The sequence below is a fragment of the Cervus canadensis genome, chromosome 3 (assembly GCF_019320065.1).
Source record: "Cervus canadensis isolate Bull #8, Minnesota chromosome 3, ASM1932006v1, whole genome shotgun sequence".
Classification (NCBI taxonomy): domain Eukaryota; kingdom Metazoa; phylum Chordata; class Mammalia; order Artiodactyla; family Cervidae; genus Cervus; species Cervus canadensis.
Window position 1 is genome coordinate 40,868,264 of NC_057388.1, and position 19,157 is coordinate 40,887,420.

The following is a 19,157-nucleotide window of genomic DNA, read 5'->3' on the forward strand; positions in this document are numbered from 1 at the left end:
AAACCTGTATGCAGGTCAGGAAGCAAGAGTTAGAATTGGACATGGAACAACATACTGGTTTCAAATAGGAAAAGGAATACGTCAAGGCTGTGTATTGTCAGCCTGCTTATTTAACTTATATGCAGAGTACATCATGAGAAACGCTGGGCTGGTGGAAGCACAAGCTGGAATCAAGATTGCCGGGAGAAATATCAATAACCTCAGATATGCAGATGACACCACCCTTATGGCAGAAAGTGAAGAGCTACAGAGCCTCTTGATGAAAGTGAAAGAGAAGAGTGAAAAAGTTGGCTTAAAGCTCAACATTCAGAAAACTAAGATCATGGCATCCAGTCCCATCCCTTCATGGCAAATAGATGGGGAAACAGTGGAAACAGTGTCAGACTTTTGGGGGGGGGGCTCCAAAATCACTGCAGACGGTGATTGCAGCCATGAAATTTAAAAGACGCTTACTCCTTAGAAGGAAAGTTATGACCAACCTAGACAGCATATTAAAAAGCAGAGACATTACTTTGTCAACAAAAGTCCGTCTAGTCAAGGCTATGGTTTTTCCAGTAGTCATGTATGGATGTAAGAGTTGGAATGTGAAGAAAGCTGGGTGCTGAAGAATTGATGTTTTGAACTGTGGTGTTGGAAAAAACTCTTGAGAGTCCCTTGGACTGCAAGGAGATCCAACCAGTCCATCCTAAAGGAGATCGGTCCTGAATGTTCACTGGAAGGACTGACATTGAAGCTGAAACTCCAATATTTTAGCCATCTCATGAGAAGAGCTGACTCATTTGAAAAGACCCTGATGCTGTGAAAGATTGAGGGCAAGAGGAGTAGGGAACGACAGAGGATGAGATGGCTAGAATGCACCACCGACTCAATGGACATGAGTTTGGGTAAATTCTGTAAGTTGGTGATGGACAAGGAAGCCTGGCGTGCTGTGATTCATGGGGTCGCAAAGAGCCGGACACGACTGAGCGACTGAACTGAAATGGCTAATTCAAGCAGGGATCATGAAGTAATGCTGAAGTCATTAGGTAAAAGACAATTGGCAAATTAGATATTCACAAAGTTTCACCCCACAGATTATAAACTAAATACAAGGTGAAAAATAAACTATTAAAATTGTGACACTGGTCATCTCAACCAAGTGATCAAATGTAACATGATTACTTATAGCAAAATCTGAATATTGCAGGCCTCCTGATGGGCTATAATATGAAGCACATCTGTAAAATATTCTTACTCAATCTATTTAATCTGAAATCAATCATGCCTTTAAACCTTTCAGTGTATAAGAAATACAAAGAAACAAATTCAATACTACCACAATAAAGCAAACTGTTTAAAAATCATAAAAATATAAAAATCTATAAGATAACAAATATCTTAAACTGGTATTTTCAAAAAGTCAACTTATCATATTGAAAAAGTAACCAGAATAATTTTAGATTAAAAAAAAAGAAAAACAGAAAATGTTGTTTCAGTACAATGAGGGGTTTGAGGGAAACTGGAAGAATTTGTATGGACTGGTTATATTAAGTTTCTTAAGTGTTCTATTATTATGGTTATGTAGTTAATTGTAGGACATGATGGCTGAAATATTTAAGAACGAAGTGTCATGATGTCTACAATTCAGTTTCAAATGATTCAGTGAAAATATATGATAAAATATTAAAATAGAAGGAATGCAGTAAGGAAAATCTACACAAGATCATCATGTTGTTCTTTCAAGTTCTCTGAATTCTAAATTTTTTCATAATAAAAAGTTAGGGGAAAAATAATTTGTAAAAATAAAGTTCATCTTTACTCTCTTCCTGTTATCACAATCTAAAAGGAAAAAAGTCAAGTTAACTGAAGCACTGTGTAAAAAACTAGGCTCAGATCTTGGCAGAGATAGGGTTGATCCAAATTCTTCACACATTAGCTTTGCAATTCTGTAAAAGATAAACAATTCTCCAAGTTTTAATGGAAAAATATTAAGCTAACACCATGGCACCTGACAAGCACTCAATAAAAGCCTTTCTTTCTCCTACCAAACCCCTCATTTTTTTTCCCCCTATACTGATGTGGTTGAATGCACAATGACTTTGCAAATACCTGCATCAATTAGCTGTTATGGAGGTGTGTCTGCTTACTTAGATTATTTAGTTTTCAGATACTAAAGAGTTAACCTTTAAAAAACAACAAAACGACAAAGTTAACCTAACCCCTGGGGACTGCTGGTGGGAATGTAAAATGGTGCAACTGCTACAGAAAATAGTTATGGGCAAACTATAAATTTAACAACAACAATAATAATAAAATTATTATAGGATTCAACAATTCTACTTCTAAGGTATACACCCAAAAGAATTGAAAGCAGGGATTCAATTGGGTATCTGTACACCCTGTTCATAGCAGCATTATTCATTATACCAAAATAATAGAAGAACTCAGGCATCTATCAAAGAATGAATGCATAAACAAAATGTGGTATATACATATAATGGAATATTACTCAGCCTTCAGAAAGGAAATTCTGACACATGCTGCAACATGGATGAACTCTGAAGACATTATGGTAAGTGAAGTAAGTCTGTCACAAAGAACAAATACTTTGATTCCACTCATACAAGGTACTTAAGAGTCATCAAATTCAGACAGACAGAAAGTAGAATGGTGGTAGGCTAGGGCTGGGGTGAGCAGTGGGGAAGAAAAAGAGGAGTAATTCTTTAATGGGTATGGAGTTTCAGTTTGGGAAGAAGAAAAAAGTTCTGAAAATGGATGGTGCAGTGATGGTGGCTGCTAACAATTTGAATGTACTTAATGCCAGTAACTATACACTTGCTGCTGCTGCTGCTAAGTCGCCTCAGTCCTGTCCGACTCTGCGACCCCATAGACGGCAGCCCACCAGGCTCCTCTGTCCCTGGGATTCTCCAGGCAAGAACACTGGAGTGGGTTGCCGTTTCCTTCTCCAACGCATGAAAGTGAAAAGTTAAAGTGAAGTTGCTCAGTTGTGCCCGACTCTTAGCAACCCCATGGACTGCAGCCTACCAGGCTCCTCCATCCATGGGATTTTCCAGGCAAGAGTACTGGAGCGGGGTGCCATTGCCTTCTCCAACTATACACTTAAGAATGACTAAAACTGTAAATTTCATGTTCTGTGTATTTTACAAGAATTTTTAAAAATAATTTCTGAAAAAGAATCTAAAAAATACATAAGCATATTTATTTCAGGACATAGAAATACTGTTTCTGACAGTTTGGGAGTGGATGAAAACTTCAGTCTTTAAAGTATCTGTTCAGTCACTCAATCGTGTCCAACTCTTTGCAGCCCCGGGGATTGTAACCCGCCAGGCTCCTCTGCCTATGGGTTTTTCCAGGCAAGAATACTGGAGTGGCGTGACATTTCCTACTCCAGGGGATCTTCCTGACCCAGAGATCCAATCCAATCCAACCCAATGACTCCTGCATTGGCAGGCAGATTCTTTACCACTAGCGCCACATGGGAAGCCCCTCTTTAAAGTACCAATACTGAATTATTGAAATTTTACAAGCATTATTCTATAATGAAAAAAAATTCAATGCTAATTATTTGGGGGTCAATGATATATATTCAGCATATGTTTTAAAATACTTGAGCAAAAAACAAAAATAAATAGAGAAGAAACAAAACATGTATTGTAAATTGTTGGTAATTGTTGAAAACAGGATGATGGATAGACCCAGAAGTCATATGGCTCTGGTTTTCTTAGTATTAAATTTTTTCATGATAAATATTTTCAACCTACAATTCAAAAAAAAATAATATGCATAAAGTTTAATGTATTCAGAAATAATAATGTTTAAAGAGATAAAAAATTACTTTAGTTGGTAAGAATGTACTTCTATTATTAATTCTCTTTAATCACACACACACACACACACAAATTTTACATAAGCCACAATTATTTCATCAGAATTCTTTTTACTCTAGTTCAGTTGCTCAGTCGTGTCTGACTCTTTGCAACCCCATGGACTATAGCAAATCAGGCCTCCCTGTCCATCACCAACTCCCGGAGCTTACTCAAACTCATGTCCATTGAGTCAGTGATGCCATCCAACCATCTCATCCTCTGTCGTCCCCTTCTCCTCCTGCCTTCAATCATTCCCTTCTCCTGCCTTCAATCTTTCCCAGCTTCAGGGTATTTTCCAACAAATCAGTTCTTCACATCAGGGGGCCAAAGTATTGGAGTTTCAGCTTCAGCATTAGTCGTTCCAATGAATATTCAGGACTGATCTCTTTTAGGATGGATTGGTTGGATCTCCTCGCAGTCCAAGGGACTCTCAAGAGTCTTCTCCAACACCACAGTTCAAAAGCATCAACTGTTCTGCACTCAGCTTTCTTTATAGTCCAACTCTCACATCCATACATGACTACTGGAAAAACCATAGCTTTGACTAGACGGACCTTTGTTGGCAAAGTAATGTCTCTGCTTTTTAATATGCTGTCTAAGTTGGTCATAGTTTTTGTTCCAAGGAGTAAGCGTCTTTAATTTCATGGCTGCAGTCACCATCTGTAGTAATTTTGGAGCCCAAAAAAATAGTCTCTCACTGTTTCCATTGTTAGCCCATCTATTTGCCATGAAGTGATGGGACCAGATGCCATGATCTTAGTTTTCTGAATGCTGAGCTTTAAGCCAACTTTTTCCCTCTCCTCTTTCACTTTCATCAAGAGGCTCTTTAGTTCTTCTTTGCTTTCTGCCATAAGGGTGGTGTTATCTGCATATCTGAGGTTATTGATATTTCTCCCAGCAATCTTGATTTACTCTAAAACCAAGTACTATTTTTTCAAGATACTATTTATATAGTTTATCTATAATTTGAAATTTTTAATTCATTTGAGGATGGTGAAAAATGATTGAGTTTCTGTTAACTGTAAACCTCTGAAATGTAAACTTCTTTGAACAAGTTAGTATGGCTCAAACTAATACCAGAAATTCTCAGAAACCTGGATACCAATGGGAAAACTATACAGGTTATACCTACCCATGAATTAAGTGAAACTAAATGTCTCCAATGTCTTCTATAGGAAAGAAGACTTAGGGACTAACATGCCCATAAATGCCTACAATATTCCAGATTCATGTAATTTCATGCTGTGAAAAAGGATACCTATAATAACAGATGAGTGTGAGCTCAAAAAGATTAAGTCATTTCACCAGTGTCCCACAAATAGGCACAAATCAAAATAAGGCTAAAATTTAAGATCTCTTCCTGAAAAACAGACCCTACCAATAAGGAGAAGGAAAAAAAAAATTAAAAACATAAATTCCATTTTTAACATAACTATGTGAAATTATAATTGTAACCTGAAATGCAACTTATAAAGACAGAAAGCTGATGGTGGAATAGGAAATGACCTGGCATAATGAAAGAAGGTTAATATAAATCTCCATAGAAAGAAATAATAAGAAACAACTCTGCTTACTCTGCAGTACCTCAGAAAGGCTTAGAAATCTGAGGTGCTGGGAGAGGCAAGATGACAGAGCCACACTGCTTCACCCTCCCCACCGCTCCACACGCCCCCCACTCCCCTACACACACTCCTAAGGGAATGAGAGGTATTCCGCAAAACTGAATCAGAGTGTGGCTCGTCTCAGGGATGACACACACAGAAAAAGGGAGAAATGACGTGCTGGTATGAGGAGACAAATTGAAAAGTTATAAATCAGTGAGATTTGTAGCTGTCCTCTCATACCCAGCATTAGAACCTGACATCAAAACTCATTACTTCTGCCAATCCTCTCCTCTCTCCATTATTCCGTTTATACAGATGAACAGAAAAATGAAGGAAGAAACTGAAAGCCTTCTTACCCACCACCTAGAGGAAAACAAACAAACAAACAAACAAAAGATAAAAAACAAAGGAGTTCATTAGTCACCAAGCTTTGAGAGGGCTTCCCAGGTGGCTCAACAGTAAAGAATCCGACTGCAAATCTAGAGACACAGGTTCAATCCCTGGATCGGGAAGAACCCCTGCAGAAGCAAATGGCAACTCACTCCAGTATTCTTGCCTGGAAAACCCCATGGACAGAGAAGCCTGGAGGGCTATCCAGTCTGTGGGTTGCAAAGAGTCAGACAGGACTTGGTGACTGGGCACTCACGCATGCTCATGCATGCCCAGTGAGCTTTCAATCAGCTCTGTAACATTCTCTTGATTATAAAGGAATTGCTAACGATCACACAGATCTGAAGAAAGCTTTGAGCAAAAAGAAAGAGACCAAAACAAACAGAAAAAAAGTTAGAGGAAGCAGATACAATGCAAGGCATGGAAGAACATGCCAAAGAAACTATAATTAATATCCTTGAAGAGATAACAGAAGATGCTGTACCTGTGAAAAAGAAATAAAATGCTATAATATGGAAACAGAGAAGAGTCCATAAAATATTTTTTTAAAAAGACATCTGAAATTTTAAAACTTGGTTAAAGGATAGAAATCTCCCAAATAGAACAGAAGACAGCTGTTTGGAGATCAAAATTCTCAACATCAACACTGGAAGCCAGGCAATAAGGTAACACTTCCAAACTTTTAAGGGAAAATAATTTCCAATACAGAAATCTCTCAACAGCCCAACAGTCAAGCGTGAGGTTAGAAGAAATAAACCTTCCCAAGCCAAAATGAAGGAACAAACCAAAAGGAAGGCATGGGATCCAGGAAAAAAGGACTCAACAAAAGTGAAACAAATTCCCAGAATGTCCCAAGATGACAGCTTTGAGGCAGGCTCAGAGAACAAACCAGAATAAAGCGGGAAGAAAGACAGCTATAGAAGGGATGACTATAGGAATAAATGGAACTGCTAAGTTTATCTGACAGATTTGACCATGTGGAAAATTGTACTGAGAAGCATTTTATAGAGCTGCTAGAAGACAGAGAGAGACAAAACTTAGCAAATGAAAAAACAAAGCATAAAAAACAAAAGGTTACACAATAAAATAAAATCACAGTAAACTACTATCTCACCAGTGACAAATATTTGGTCAGAATGATGAATACTCTTAACCTGAATTTAATCTAAAATTGCAGAATAACAGTATTAGAAAGACGAAGAAAAAGCCTAGTTTGAAAAATCTTTGAACATCTATCCCTTTAAAATCACTGATATTTACATATACCAAATTATTCAATTCTAAGGAAAGCCTCTATTTTCATTAAATTCTGTAACTACACTTTCAAGGCAAAAAATTAGTGAAATGCCCTGGTTTTGTCTTGGGATCCTTTGCAGGGTCATTCTAAGGAAGTAAGTTAATAAAGGCAAAACAAAAATGCTAACAAAAATCAGAAAATCGATACAAGTTTTATTGGTTACTGGATGCAGTTAAGGCAGCTTACTATCTAGTAATATGTCTGTTCTATTTTTTGCTATAAGTTAAATGGTGGACACCAGCAAATATTCACTTTTATCTTCTACACTTAACAGTTAATAATTCATTCTGTCTTACAGGAAAATGGGGTGTGAACTCTTTAGTAGATGACCTCTTTATACAGCAGAACTTGGTTATTCATAGTTTTAAAAATTTAAGATGTTTTCCACTTTTTCTTTTTATAAGAAAGAACTTTTACTTGATGACTCAGGTTATCATGCAAGTCAGCTCCAGCACTATGACAAGATGGCCTCAGAGGCTTTAGGTGTGTAAGGCATCAGTCCTTATACTTAATGAACCTAGACTGCTAAGTTTTTATAATCCCCCTGCCCATCACTTTTAACTTGCAGATATGCAGTCAACGGTCTGTCCTCAATCTGAACTGACCCATCTTTTATAAGGGGTTTTAAAAAAAAAATCATGCTTCTGACTCAAGTAACATTCACTAAATGCCCTACTTTTCACACACACACTTTCATTTAATGCAAATAACTTCTGCTGGAGAGGTAGCCAATGTAAAAATGCAGCAGTTCTGACTGAAAACTTATAAAAAAAATTCTACTAATAAATACAGGAGCTTAATTGTTTAATGGAGTTTGGGGGCTGGATCAGATTTTCACCATGAAGTTTACAATCAAGACACTGCAAGCAGTCCTCCTCACTGACTTAGTTTTTTCTCTATAAAAGTAGCATTTCCATTCAAGAAAGAGAAGAAAATTTTACCACAGTGTTACTATCTAGTCACTACTCAAAAAACCTATCAATCATGGAAAAACATGTTAATGTAAAAGCTATCATTGCTTACACTCAGGCTTAATAATGTAAGCTGTTACCTTCAAACAGAGGACTCTACATGCAATTTAAAATTAGAAAACTTTTTCTTTAACAGCCATTTCACTTTATTTTTTTTTTTTTTTGCCATTTCACTTTAAAAGTGATTTATGTGCTCCATTTTTTGAGTTAGAATTGTTAAAGAATGCCTATTTATTTTCAGCCATTCCAATACACTGACAATGCTATATCCATATTCACTTCCTCAAAGAACTTAGAAGTGCAAATATAACGTTTACACATCACAAGTAAGACTAATATTGAGCTGTAAATGCGGACTTCCAGGCACTTTCAACTTTTAAATGTAATTATTCGAACAAAATTGCTTTAAAACAAAAATCACCTAAAATCTCAGGCTAAACGTAGTATAAATCCCGTCCTCAAAACCACTTTTCTAAACAACACTCTCCAAAGTTGTGAGATCCTTTGCCTTGTGCCAGAGTACCTGATGGCTATGCTTAGATATCAAAAATTTGCTACATGCAGACCATCGAAATAACACTGTTGTTACACACTCATGTGCAGCATTTTTTAAAACTGCGAAAAACTACAGAATTTTTCACGATCTAAGGTACAATTAGATCAGTAATGCTAAAAGTGCTTGACATTTCATTTTTTTCCTAAAACATACTGTGACAACACCGTGTATCAATGTACATTTATGATAAAGATCATTACGTGCTTTCAGCTTTTGATCACATAAAAATCTAATTTTCAACCAGTCTCCACGTGTACCACTCTCAAAACATTGCGCATGAAATGGCTAAATAGGGCTACCTATTTTACAAAAATACTTTCTGAAAATTATATATGCTTAGCCTACATTTTAAAAGAAGACCGTGTAGTCCTATCTGCAAAGAGTGCTTAAGAATTTGCCTTTCCCACAAGAGTGTAAAGCAATCATCCTCCAATTAAAAATAAATTTTAAAAAATAAAGAGTAAAGAATTTGCCATACTCTGATGCTAAAACATTCTGCAGCCAAGTATTTGGTCAGGCCAAAAACAAGTCAATGTTCCTGATTTTATCACTTGCTGCAAGAAAGAAAAAAAAAAAATATGGCTGAAAATTCTTTTTGAAGGGTGGTACTTCAAACAGGACCACTCAAAATACTTAAGGGAGAGGAGTGTGGAGGGAGGGTACCTTATGAAACAGCACACTCCGGGCCCTGCACACTACCTCATTTCCCTAATAGGGATGAAAAGCTCAGGCCTCTGGTAGCTTCCAGCTGACGCCAATGCTCTCCACACCCCTTTTCTTGATAGGATTTTCTGGCTTTGGAGCCAGTGTCACAAATATAAATTCGTGACCATGTCTAAACGGTCTAATAATCAAGCACATCTTTTACAAGACCAAACCTTTCCCGAACCCGTTCCCTCAAATCTCCCTCTATAGTCAAACACACCCAGGCGGGTCCTCTAGATCGAATTCTACAAACCCTGCCGCGCATTAACTAGGAGGCAGAAACGATACAGAAAATGAGCTTCGGCCATTCCCCACTCTGCGACCGAAATTACAGGCTCCATTTCCGGTCCCCACGGGGACCGCAAAATCGCCTGCAGTGAACGGGAAGCCTCCCACCCGCTCCCGGCCGGCGCACGCGGCCCCCGCACGCCCCCAGCCCGCCCCCCGCGGGCGAGAGCTTGTGCCTGGGACCCCGGGCGCCCTCCCCTCCCCCCTGCCGGCTTCAGCACCCACCTCGCGGCAGCGGCTTCATCTCCCCGTTCTCCTCGCGGGAGGCCCCGCCAGCTTCGCCCGCCCCGCCGAGACCGTGCCTCCTCCTTTCCTTCTCTCGCTTCTCCTTGGGTCTGCGCGGCTTGGCGCTGGCCGAGGCGGCGGCGGCGGGCAGCAGGAGACGGTGAGGCTGAGCGTGCAGCAGCGTAGGAGGCACCAGCAGTTTGCGCGGCACCGGCTGAGGTGAGGAAGCAGAAACAGAGGAGGGGACGGCCGTGCCAGCGGAGAAAGAGAAATTGCTCCGAGCAGACGACGGGGAGGGGGCAGCGGACAGAGCGGCAAAGCTCCAAGACCCAGGGCTGCCGTAGCTCTGAGACGAAGGTGCGGCGGGAGACTGCAGCTGCCTGCTGTTGCCGCTGCTGGCTCCTTCTCCGTTCAGTCTACGCGGCGCCTTCTTCTCCTCAGTACGGATCTTCTTGGCGGACAGAGGACCCGGCGGGTCCCGGGGTGGGGCTTGCAGTTTGCCAAACGATTCTTTCTCCGAGACGGCAGCGGGGGCGCCTTGCATTAGGCTCGGCGGTTCCGCCATTTTGCGCTCCTGTTGTATTTACTCTCCTCGGCTCCCGGGCGCGGGGCAGGGGCGGGCTCTCCTTGGGGGGCGGGGAAGGGGCGGAGCGGTCTGGCCCTCCATTGGTCGAGCCACGCTGAGGGATATCTCCAAGAACCAATCAAAAGCGCGAGTCTCTAAGCGAAGTTGTGTGGGGAATCGCCTAGCATACCCGTTTTGGAGGTCACAGGTCCTCCGGGCGTAGTTAGTGGCGGAGCAAGCTGTGAGGGGAGGGTCTTCGAGTTGTCGCCCGCGTGAACTCGGGGGCCCAGTAAATGTCTGAGAGGAACCTTCACTCCAGGCCCCGAGTCAGTCCGAACCCAGGTCTCGCTCGTCTCTGCCTCGACGACTTTGTCTTGTACCACTTTACCCTCTTTTTCCTCTGGGGTCGTTTTGGTCCCTCCCTCTCTCTTCCCCCTCAAAAAGCCGAATTTCGCAGATTCTCAGCTCTGAGGAGAAAATTTTGCCGGAAATTAAATCCTTCCTTCTCTTAGGCAGTAGTCGGTTGATGGGAGGGGCTAAAGGTCGCTTGGTGTCCTGACGAGATGCGTTACTGTCTTGCTAAGATCGTCTTTAATGCTTTGAGGGAAATAACTTCCTGCAAACCTAGAACTTTCGGATTACTATCCAGCTTGAAGGTAAGACTCTCCTAGAGAAATTTCTCTGTTAACTATTATAACTCAGATACTCCTAAGAAAAATTCAATAGCGATGTTTATAGATGTTTGAAAAGAAAGAGGATTTTGTGTGTGTGTCTGTATTTTAGCGTTTAGTTAGCAGTCTGAGTGATGTTTTGTAAATGTGTGCTTTCATTTGTAGCTTAGAAGATAAAGAATTTGAGGAGATGGGTTACAGTAATTGCAACCAAAGTGAAGAGCACGATTATAATTTTATTCCAAGGTCTTACATGAGACCAAAAAATCAAAGAAATAGATATATAAAAATAAAAGTAGTCAAATGAGTAGGTGACCAGTCAGAGAATATTTTGAGTCCCAAAAGGTGCCCTAAGTTGCCTGTGACTTTGTAGAAAACAATTAACTTTCCAGAATTACCACTTCTTGTGAGTTCATGAAGTTGGAATTCTTAATTTTGTGTTCACTTTTGAGGGGTCAAGGGGGTTGGTTTTAAGAATATTTTGGAGTCAAAACTTAATATTGCTTTATAGACTTTTGAGGTACCTCGAATTTTTAAAGTAATGAAAAGTATTTACTGTACTTTTTAAAATGCAAAACAATAAAAGCATGTGTAAACTTTTGGAGTTGACTGGCAGTAGATATCTACCTGAAAAGTGACATTGGTTAAAGAGTGGACAAAGAGTATGGGGCTGGTAATTATGTGGTATTGACTAGCTTTGTGATTTCTGTCAGGGTGCTCATTTTCTGTCGGAACTTCTGGTTTATTATGTGAGTAAATTTTATTACATGACCACCAAGATCCCTTCTGCACTCTACACTTCTGCACTATTTAAGAAGCTTTTCAAAATCACATTGAAATCACTACAAGTAAAATAACTGCTGGCCCTCCAGAAATAGGAAAGGGTCTCCAGATATAGGAAAGAGTCTCTTATATACATTAATATAGCACCTAGAAATTTACACCATTTATACCCGTGCAAAAGTCTGGAAAATTTTATCTCTTAAAGAGTCCAGCTAAAGTGAACTATCATCTAAATATGTTACTACTTGCACTATACTCTTTTATACTGTTACACTCTCTTATCAGGCCTGACCCTAAATTTAGAGCCTGAGCAAGAGTATGGTTACAGAGGCTCAAAGACCATATGTCTAAATATTTAAGTTATGAATCATCAAAGTATTATTAAAAATATATTCTATTCTACTACCTTCACAAATCTCCATAAATAATAATATGGAAGGCCAAGTTTACATTTAGAATTCTCAGACTTCTAGATTCCTCAGACCTACCCTATTCTTTTCCCATTCCAAGCATCTTCTCCCACCTCACTCAACATGTTCAAGCCATGTCCACATCCCTAAACCCCCTGCAAATAGTGATGGGTAATCAGCTGCTCCATCTGCCCTCAAATCTAGCCACTCTGAAAGAGGTGTGCATGCTCCTGGCAGAAATGGCCCCTTGACCTCGTGGACTCCCTGCCCTTTGTAGCTGGAGGAGGGTCCTTACCCAAGTCTAATGGTAGAACTGGTATAAAACATGCTCAGTTATCTCTCTTCTCTCCCCTGGAGTCAGCCATTCCCTCACAACTAGGTAATTCCTAACAACACTGAACTAGGAGAGAATTCCTACTATTATCACCAAGTCCTACTGGCTTAATCTCTACTAGCGCTAAGTGTTAAGTGTTAGTTGCTCAGTCGTGTCCGACTTTGTGACCCCATGGACCATCGCCCGCCAGGCTCCCTTGTCCATGGAATTCTCCAGGCAACAATACTGGAGTAGGTAGCCATTCCCTTCTCCAGGGGATCTTCCCGACCCAGGGATCGAACGCGGGTCTCCTGCGTTGCAGGTGGATTCTTTACTGACTGAGCCACCAGGTCTCAGCAACTAGCGCTGAAACCATCCACTTCTCTCCATGTCCAGTGTTGGTACCCTGTTTCAAGTACCACCCCCTCACCTGGATAATTGCACTTGCCTTTTATCTGGTGGTCTTCTTTTCTAATTTTCTCAAATCTGCCGGCCATTCTACCCAGACTACACTTTTCAAAACATAAATCTGATCATGACACTTTCCTGCTTCAGACCCATGTATGGCTTCCATTGATCTTAAACAACAAAATCCTTAATTGACCTACAAAACCCATCATGATCTAGCCACTTCCTCTTCTATTTCAAAATAAATGGTCTTTAATTTCCAGAATGCACCATACTATCTTTCAGTTTAGGAATATTGCATATGTTGTTTCCTCTGCATAGAATGTTTTTCTCTTTGCCTGATGCTTATGTGATGGTTTGGATAATGGATGTAATGGAGGCAGATGTCATGAATACCTCCTATATTTATAACCTGCATGACCTGACAGACAGTGGAACGATTCATTGAACTAGGAAACACTGAAAATATGACAAGTTTGGGATGCTCTTTGATCTTGCACCTGATGAATATGAGGTACCTGCAAGATATCACATCCTTTGGATCTCAGCTCAAGCTATGCTTCATTTACTTGGAGAAGTCTTCTCTCTTGGTCAAGACTAGATTACTAACTTGTTTGTTCCTTTTCTTCTCATCCCCATTTCTTTCTGCTTGTTTTTGTTTTTTACTTAACGTCTCTCCCATCTCTATTCACTCCTCCTCTGTAACAGCAGTTCTATGAAAACATACTCCCCTTTACCCTATTTCTCCATCTTCTTGTCTGACACCTGGCTGTCATGTGTCAGACAAGAATACAGACACTATATATATATTTTTTAATCTCTCCCATATTCTACTTTATTTTTTAATTATTAAAGACTTTGATACATATGCATCCCCTTTACCCTCCAGCGATCATTTTAACTGAAGTCAGTGTCCATACTAACGAACCATGTACTATTCTTCTTGTCTCAGTGTTTCTCTTTGGATTTACATTTCCATTCTGTTTCAGCCACAAATTCCAATGGACGCCCTCTTGATCCTTTTCATCACTCTTCCATCTCTGAAATTCTGAACTGCAGTGCTTTAATATTCAGCTTTCTCACTTCTCTACAGTATGCCCTTGCCTTGTAACCTCAGAGAACTCCCATCTCTACATCTTTCCTTTTCAATTAATTATGATTGCCAGATAAAATATAGGACACTCAGTTAAATTTTCAGATACCCAGCAAGCAGTTAATCCCCTGCCCCCAGTTAATTTTGAATTCAAATAAACAGTGAATAAATGTTTAGTATAAGTATGCATTATACAATATTTGGGATAAGTTTATACTTGAAAAAGTATTCTTTGTTTATCTAAAATTCAAATCTAGCTGAATGTCCCTTTTTAGTTTCCAGTAAATCTGGCAACCCTACACAAATTTATCCTTTCTTTACTTTCTTCTCTATCCAGCCTAGAATCTGTGTATATAATCTGCACCACACATTTGCCATCACCTCAATTCCTGGTACTCTGCTTCTCTTCATCTTTATACTGCTACCCCTGCCCCACATCTACCTGCTTCTCTGCTAAGCATTGCTCCCTCTCTTCTATTTAAGTGTCGGGGATTCTTAGGAATATATAGTTGCTCTTTATCTAATTGTGCATACCCCTCTGTGATACTATGCATCTTGGTGTCTTCTGATTTATCATAAATGCTGACAGTTTCCTAGTCTTTGTCTCCTGCCTTGGCCTGCCACGATTCCTAACGCTTATCCAGATGCCAAATGGATATGGCCACGTTTGTAGCCACTTACACCTCAGATTTAATACCACCCATTTTCATCCTCCCATGCATTAATTCTCCTGTATTTTTTTATACACCTCATAATTCAAGTACAAGCTTGCAAGTAGTCTTTATTGACATTTTTTCCCCCTCATCTTCCTTGTTAGTCAGCCACTGTCTCTAGCCAGTTTCTCTTTTCCATTCCTATTGCTGCCTCTTGTCTTCAGGCCTCAAACCAGTTTGGATTTTGTCATTGATACCTTCCCAACCAGAAGTCTTCCATCAGAAACCATCCTCCATGCTGTTTCCAAAATCATATTTCTAAAATATAAACCTGATTATGCCACAGTCTCTTCATTAATTCCATTTGGCACATGGGATAAAAGTCACACTTTCTAGTGTAAATACAGGCCATTCTTAGCACTCCTATCGCTCTCACCCTCCTGCATCTTTCCGCTTTTTCATCTATTCTGAATTATGTGTAATTGCCAAAAGAGTGGCATTCCTTGTTGCTTTGTCTATTCTGCCTGGAATACCCCTCCAAGGTAGGCTCACGCATCTCCCTAGTACTGTGCTTCCTGACCTGCCAGAGTAGAGTTGATTGTTCCTTTGTGTTGTCATCATTCTGCCTAGGATCATTTAACACATTGGTCTCAGCTTCTAGCCTGAGAGCTCCTCAGGGCAGGGATGATGTGTTATTTGTATTTGGATGCATAGTATCTTGGACATGGTTAGAAAATAAATGTTGAAAAGAAGTATATAAAGGACAGATTTGTGATCTTTATGATAAGATGAAGACCAGAGATTACAAACAAATGTTCTTGATAGGTTAAAAAAATAATAAGGCAGGCTGAATGTAATATAATAGGAAGTGGTGAAGACTGGAAACTGAGAATTACATGCCTTATCTATATCTACAAGGTACCTTGCTGATTGTTCCCATATAGAAATGAAGCAAGCCTACTTGCTAAATATCTAGATTTTTTTTTCAAAATGTTTTAATGAATGGGAGTGTGCATTTATTTTTTATTCATTTATATATATTTTTGGCCACACCATGCAGCATGTGGGATCTTAGTTCCTCAGCCAGGGATCAAACCTGCACTCCCTGTGTTGGGAGCACAGAATCTACCACTGGACCACCAGGAAAGTTCCTTGATTTTTTTTTTTTAATATGAGGTGTCCTAAGAAACTACTCAAGACAAGACAAACATATCTGTGGGTCTGATAGCCTAGTCTGACTTCCAATCTAAAAAAAAGTTGCTTTGGTTAAGGTAGCTTCTAAGAGTTTTATTCATTTGTTAACTCACAGCCCTACCTTTGTCAGTTGCTAGAAGTGATAGATGCTAAGCAAATATATGGGCTTCTCAGGTGGCTCAGTGGGTAAAGAATCTGCCTGTAATGAAGGAGATCTGGGGCTGTGGGTTCAATCCCAGGTCAGGAAGATCCAGTGGAGAAGGGCATGGCAGGCAACCTACTCCATTATACTTTCCTGGAGAATCCCATGGACAGAGGAGCCTGGTGGGCTGTAGTTTAGGGGGTCACAAAGAGTTGGACACAACTGAAGCGACTGAGTACATAGTCATGCAAAGAAATACATGCAAACTTCTAGCTGTAATAAACGTATGTTAGCAGTGCTTAGTGTATCTTCCTAGACTGTTTTTTTCTTTATATAATGTCCTCCAGTACTCCTGAGCCTAACTGCATTTTTACTTTGCAGGTATACTATCCTTGGTCCTTGTCCAGGTTCTTGACCCCCTTGGATAAAAAGTCCTTGTGCTTTATGAAACTCTGTATTAACCTTAAAGACATCTCTTCTACCCTTCTGGAATGGACATCTTAAAGCCCTACCTCTATAACATTGACCTGCTCATCCTTATGTGTCTTTCTTATGTGAATCAGCATTGACCAGTTGTAAAGAGTGGTTCTATGCTTTAGGAAAGCCTGACCTTTTCAACTTCCATATTGTCAGTTCTAATTTACTCCACACTTAGTACAGGAGGCAGCAGACCTGTTCTGTAAAGAGCCAGATAGTAAATATTTTAGGCTTTGCTTACCGCATGTTTCTGTACCAACTACTACTTGTTGTACAAAAGCACCACAGACGATATATAAATGAATGGGCAGGGCAGTGTTCCAGTAAAACTACAAAAACAGGCAGGATAGATTTGACCTACAATATATAGTTTTCTGACTCTTGCTTTAGAATGTTGATTTGTACCTTTATACCATGTGAAAGGGTAAACATCTCTTCCACACTGACCTTTGCTCCTGTTACATCAGTCACACGACTTTGTGATCCCTGATCATTCCCAGTCCTGCCTCAGACCCTTGGCCCAGGCTGTTTCCTTGTCTGGAATGCTTCCTCCCTCCCACCCCAACTGTCTTCTTTCAGATGTCATGACAGACCTTCTTCTTTTCATTATTTTCTGACAAAGCATTCTCTTTTTTTCTATCACAGATTATAATTATTTTACCTTTTTATCACCTGTCTCCTTCAGTAAACACTAAGCTCTCTGGGGCCAAGGACCATGTCTTTCTTATTCACTTTTGTTCACCAGTGTATTTCTGCCATTTAGCAATATCATGATCATATAGTGATTAGTACTCTGTGTTGTGGCTCTAGCAAAATGCCTTGTATGCATTAGACACTCACCAAATGTTTATTGAATGAATAAATCAATTAATGACTCAGCCTGAATTTTGATTAACCAACTTAGTTGTTCACCAGGAACTGATAGAATAGTTCTATGATGATGCAGTGGTATATACACAAAGAAGTAAAAAATTTTACCTTTCTGATGAATCTGGTTATACCTACCATGTGCATTTCAGTCATAGTGAGTTTCTTGGTAAATGTTTCACCCTTTCTCAATGTATTAGCACACTGATGCATGGAGAATTTGTACAACTCAGAATACCTTTCTGTAACTCATTTCCAAAAGTGCAGAATAGCTCTAGCTGCAGATCTGAATAGGTCAAACAATGCCAAGCTTATACCATGAGATTTTATGGATGTTTACCTCATATAAGGACTGTCAGGACTCTTAAGAAAAATACTGACGTAGTTTTGTCTTTTAGGAGAAAAGGTCTATTTGGGTAATAGAGTAGTAAACAGGACTATGAAGGTCAATTTTGATCCTTCTGTAGCTATCTTCAGAATCTTCGGAGTTAAGCAACTCTGAATGAACTTCAAAAAGTTTTTTGAACTGGAACAAAATATAATATCTAAGACCAGTTTCTTTGTATTCATCTGAAAGCCTTCTGTTATACTACTGACGTGAAAAAAAAAAAAAACTATTGACAAGCATTGCATCCATCCACACCTAACCTGTTAAAAGAGCTATTGGAATTAACTACAGAACAGGGAACTTGTTAAGCTGTATAACATTACATTATTGCCTTTTCTGTTGACAAATAAGATTGTTACCAAGTTTGCATCCATATAAATATACGACAAGAGAACACATTGAACTACAGATCCACTGTTAATTTCTCAGGCATCCATCAACACTAGGCTCTGTGATGATTATGTAAATCCTTTCCCTCACCCTGATTATAATCATTCTTAAATTTAAGAAGTAGGAAAGAACCTATTTGAGGTCCCAGGGTTGAGATATACCGTATGTTATAAGTAGTTGTTGCTTATAGAAATAATTAAAATAACTTACAAAAAAGACAATTAATTATTATGAGATTAGATTACATGAAAAAGTTAAAATACCCAAACAGCATTTGTTTAGCTGTATAGTATACAACTCCCTGGTGGCTTAGACGGTGAAGAATTTTCCTGTAAGGCAGGAGACCTGGGTTTGATCACTGGGTTGGGAAGATCCCCTGGAAGAGGGAATGGCTGTCCACTTCAGTATTCTTGCCTAGAGAATTCTTTGGACAGAGGAGCCTGGAGGGCTATAGTCTGTGGGGTCTCAGGTATGATTGAGTGACTAACACTTTCACTAGTTTCACTTTCATAGTATCCACAATAAAATGTTTTAATAAATAGAGGATGGATATGGGGACATCAGGAGAGAATTACCATTCAAACTCAGTTCAGTTCAGTAACTCAACCATGTCCAACTCTTTGCAACCCCATGGACTGCAGCACACCAGGCCTCCCTGTCCGTCACCACTCCCAGAGTTTACTCAAACTCATGTCCATAGATTCGATGATGCCATCCAGCCATCTCATCCTCTGTCGTCCCCTGCTCCTCCCTCCTTCAGTCTTTCCCAGCATCAGGTCTTTTCAAATGAGTCAGCTCTTCACATCAGGTTGCCAAAGTATTAGAGTTTCAGCTTCAGCATCAGTCCTTCCAATGAACATTCAGAATTGATTTCCTTTAGGATGGACTGGTTGGATCTCCT

At 39.7% G+C, this 19,157-nt stretch overlaps 1 protein-coding gene across 1 annotated transcript in view; it reads right to left on the reverse strand.

Annotated features, from left to right (window-relative positions):
- RSBN1L (round spermatid basic protein 1 like) overlaps positions 1-10,520 on the reverse strand; it is a 79,754-nt gene extending 69,234 nt beyond the window's left edge. Inside the window, exon 1 of the mRNA XM_043462944.1 lies at positions 9,903-10,520. Coding sequence (XP_043318879.1) covers positions 9,903-10,467 — 565 coding nt within the window. The 5' untranslated portion in view covers positions 10,468-10,520. The remainder of the gene's footprint in view (positions 1-9,902) is intronic.
- Positions 10,521-19,157: the final 8,637 nt, after the last annotated feature.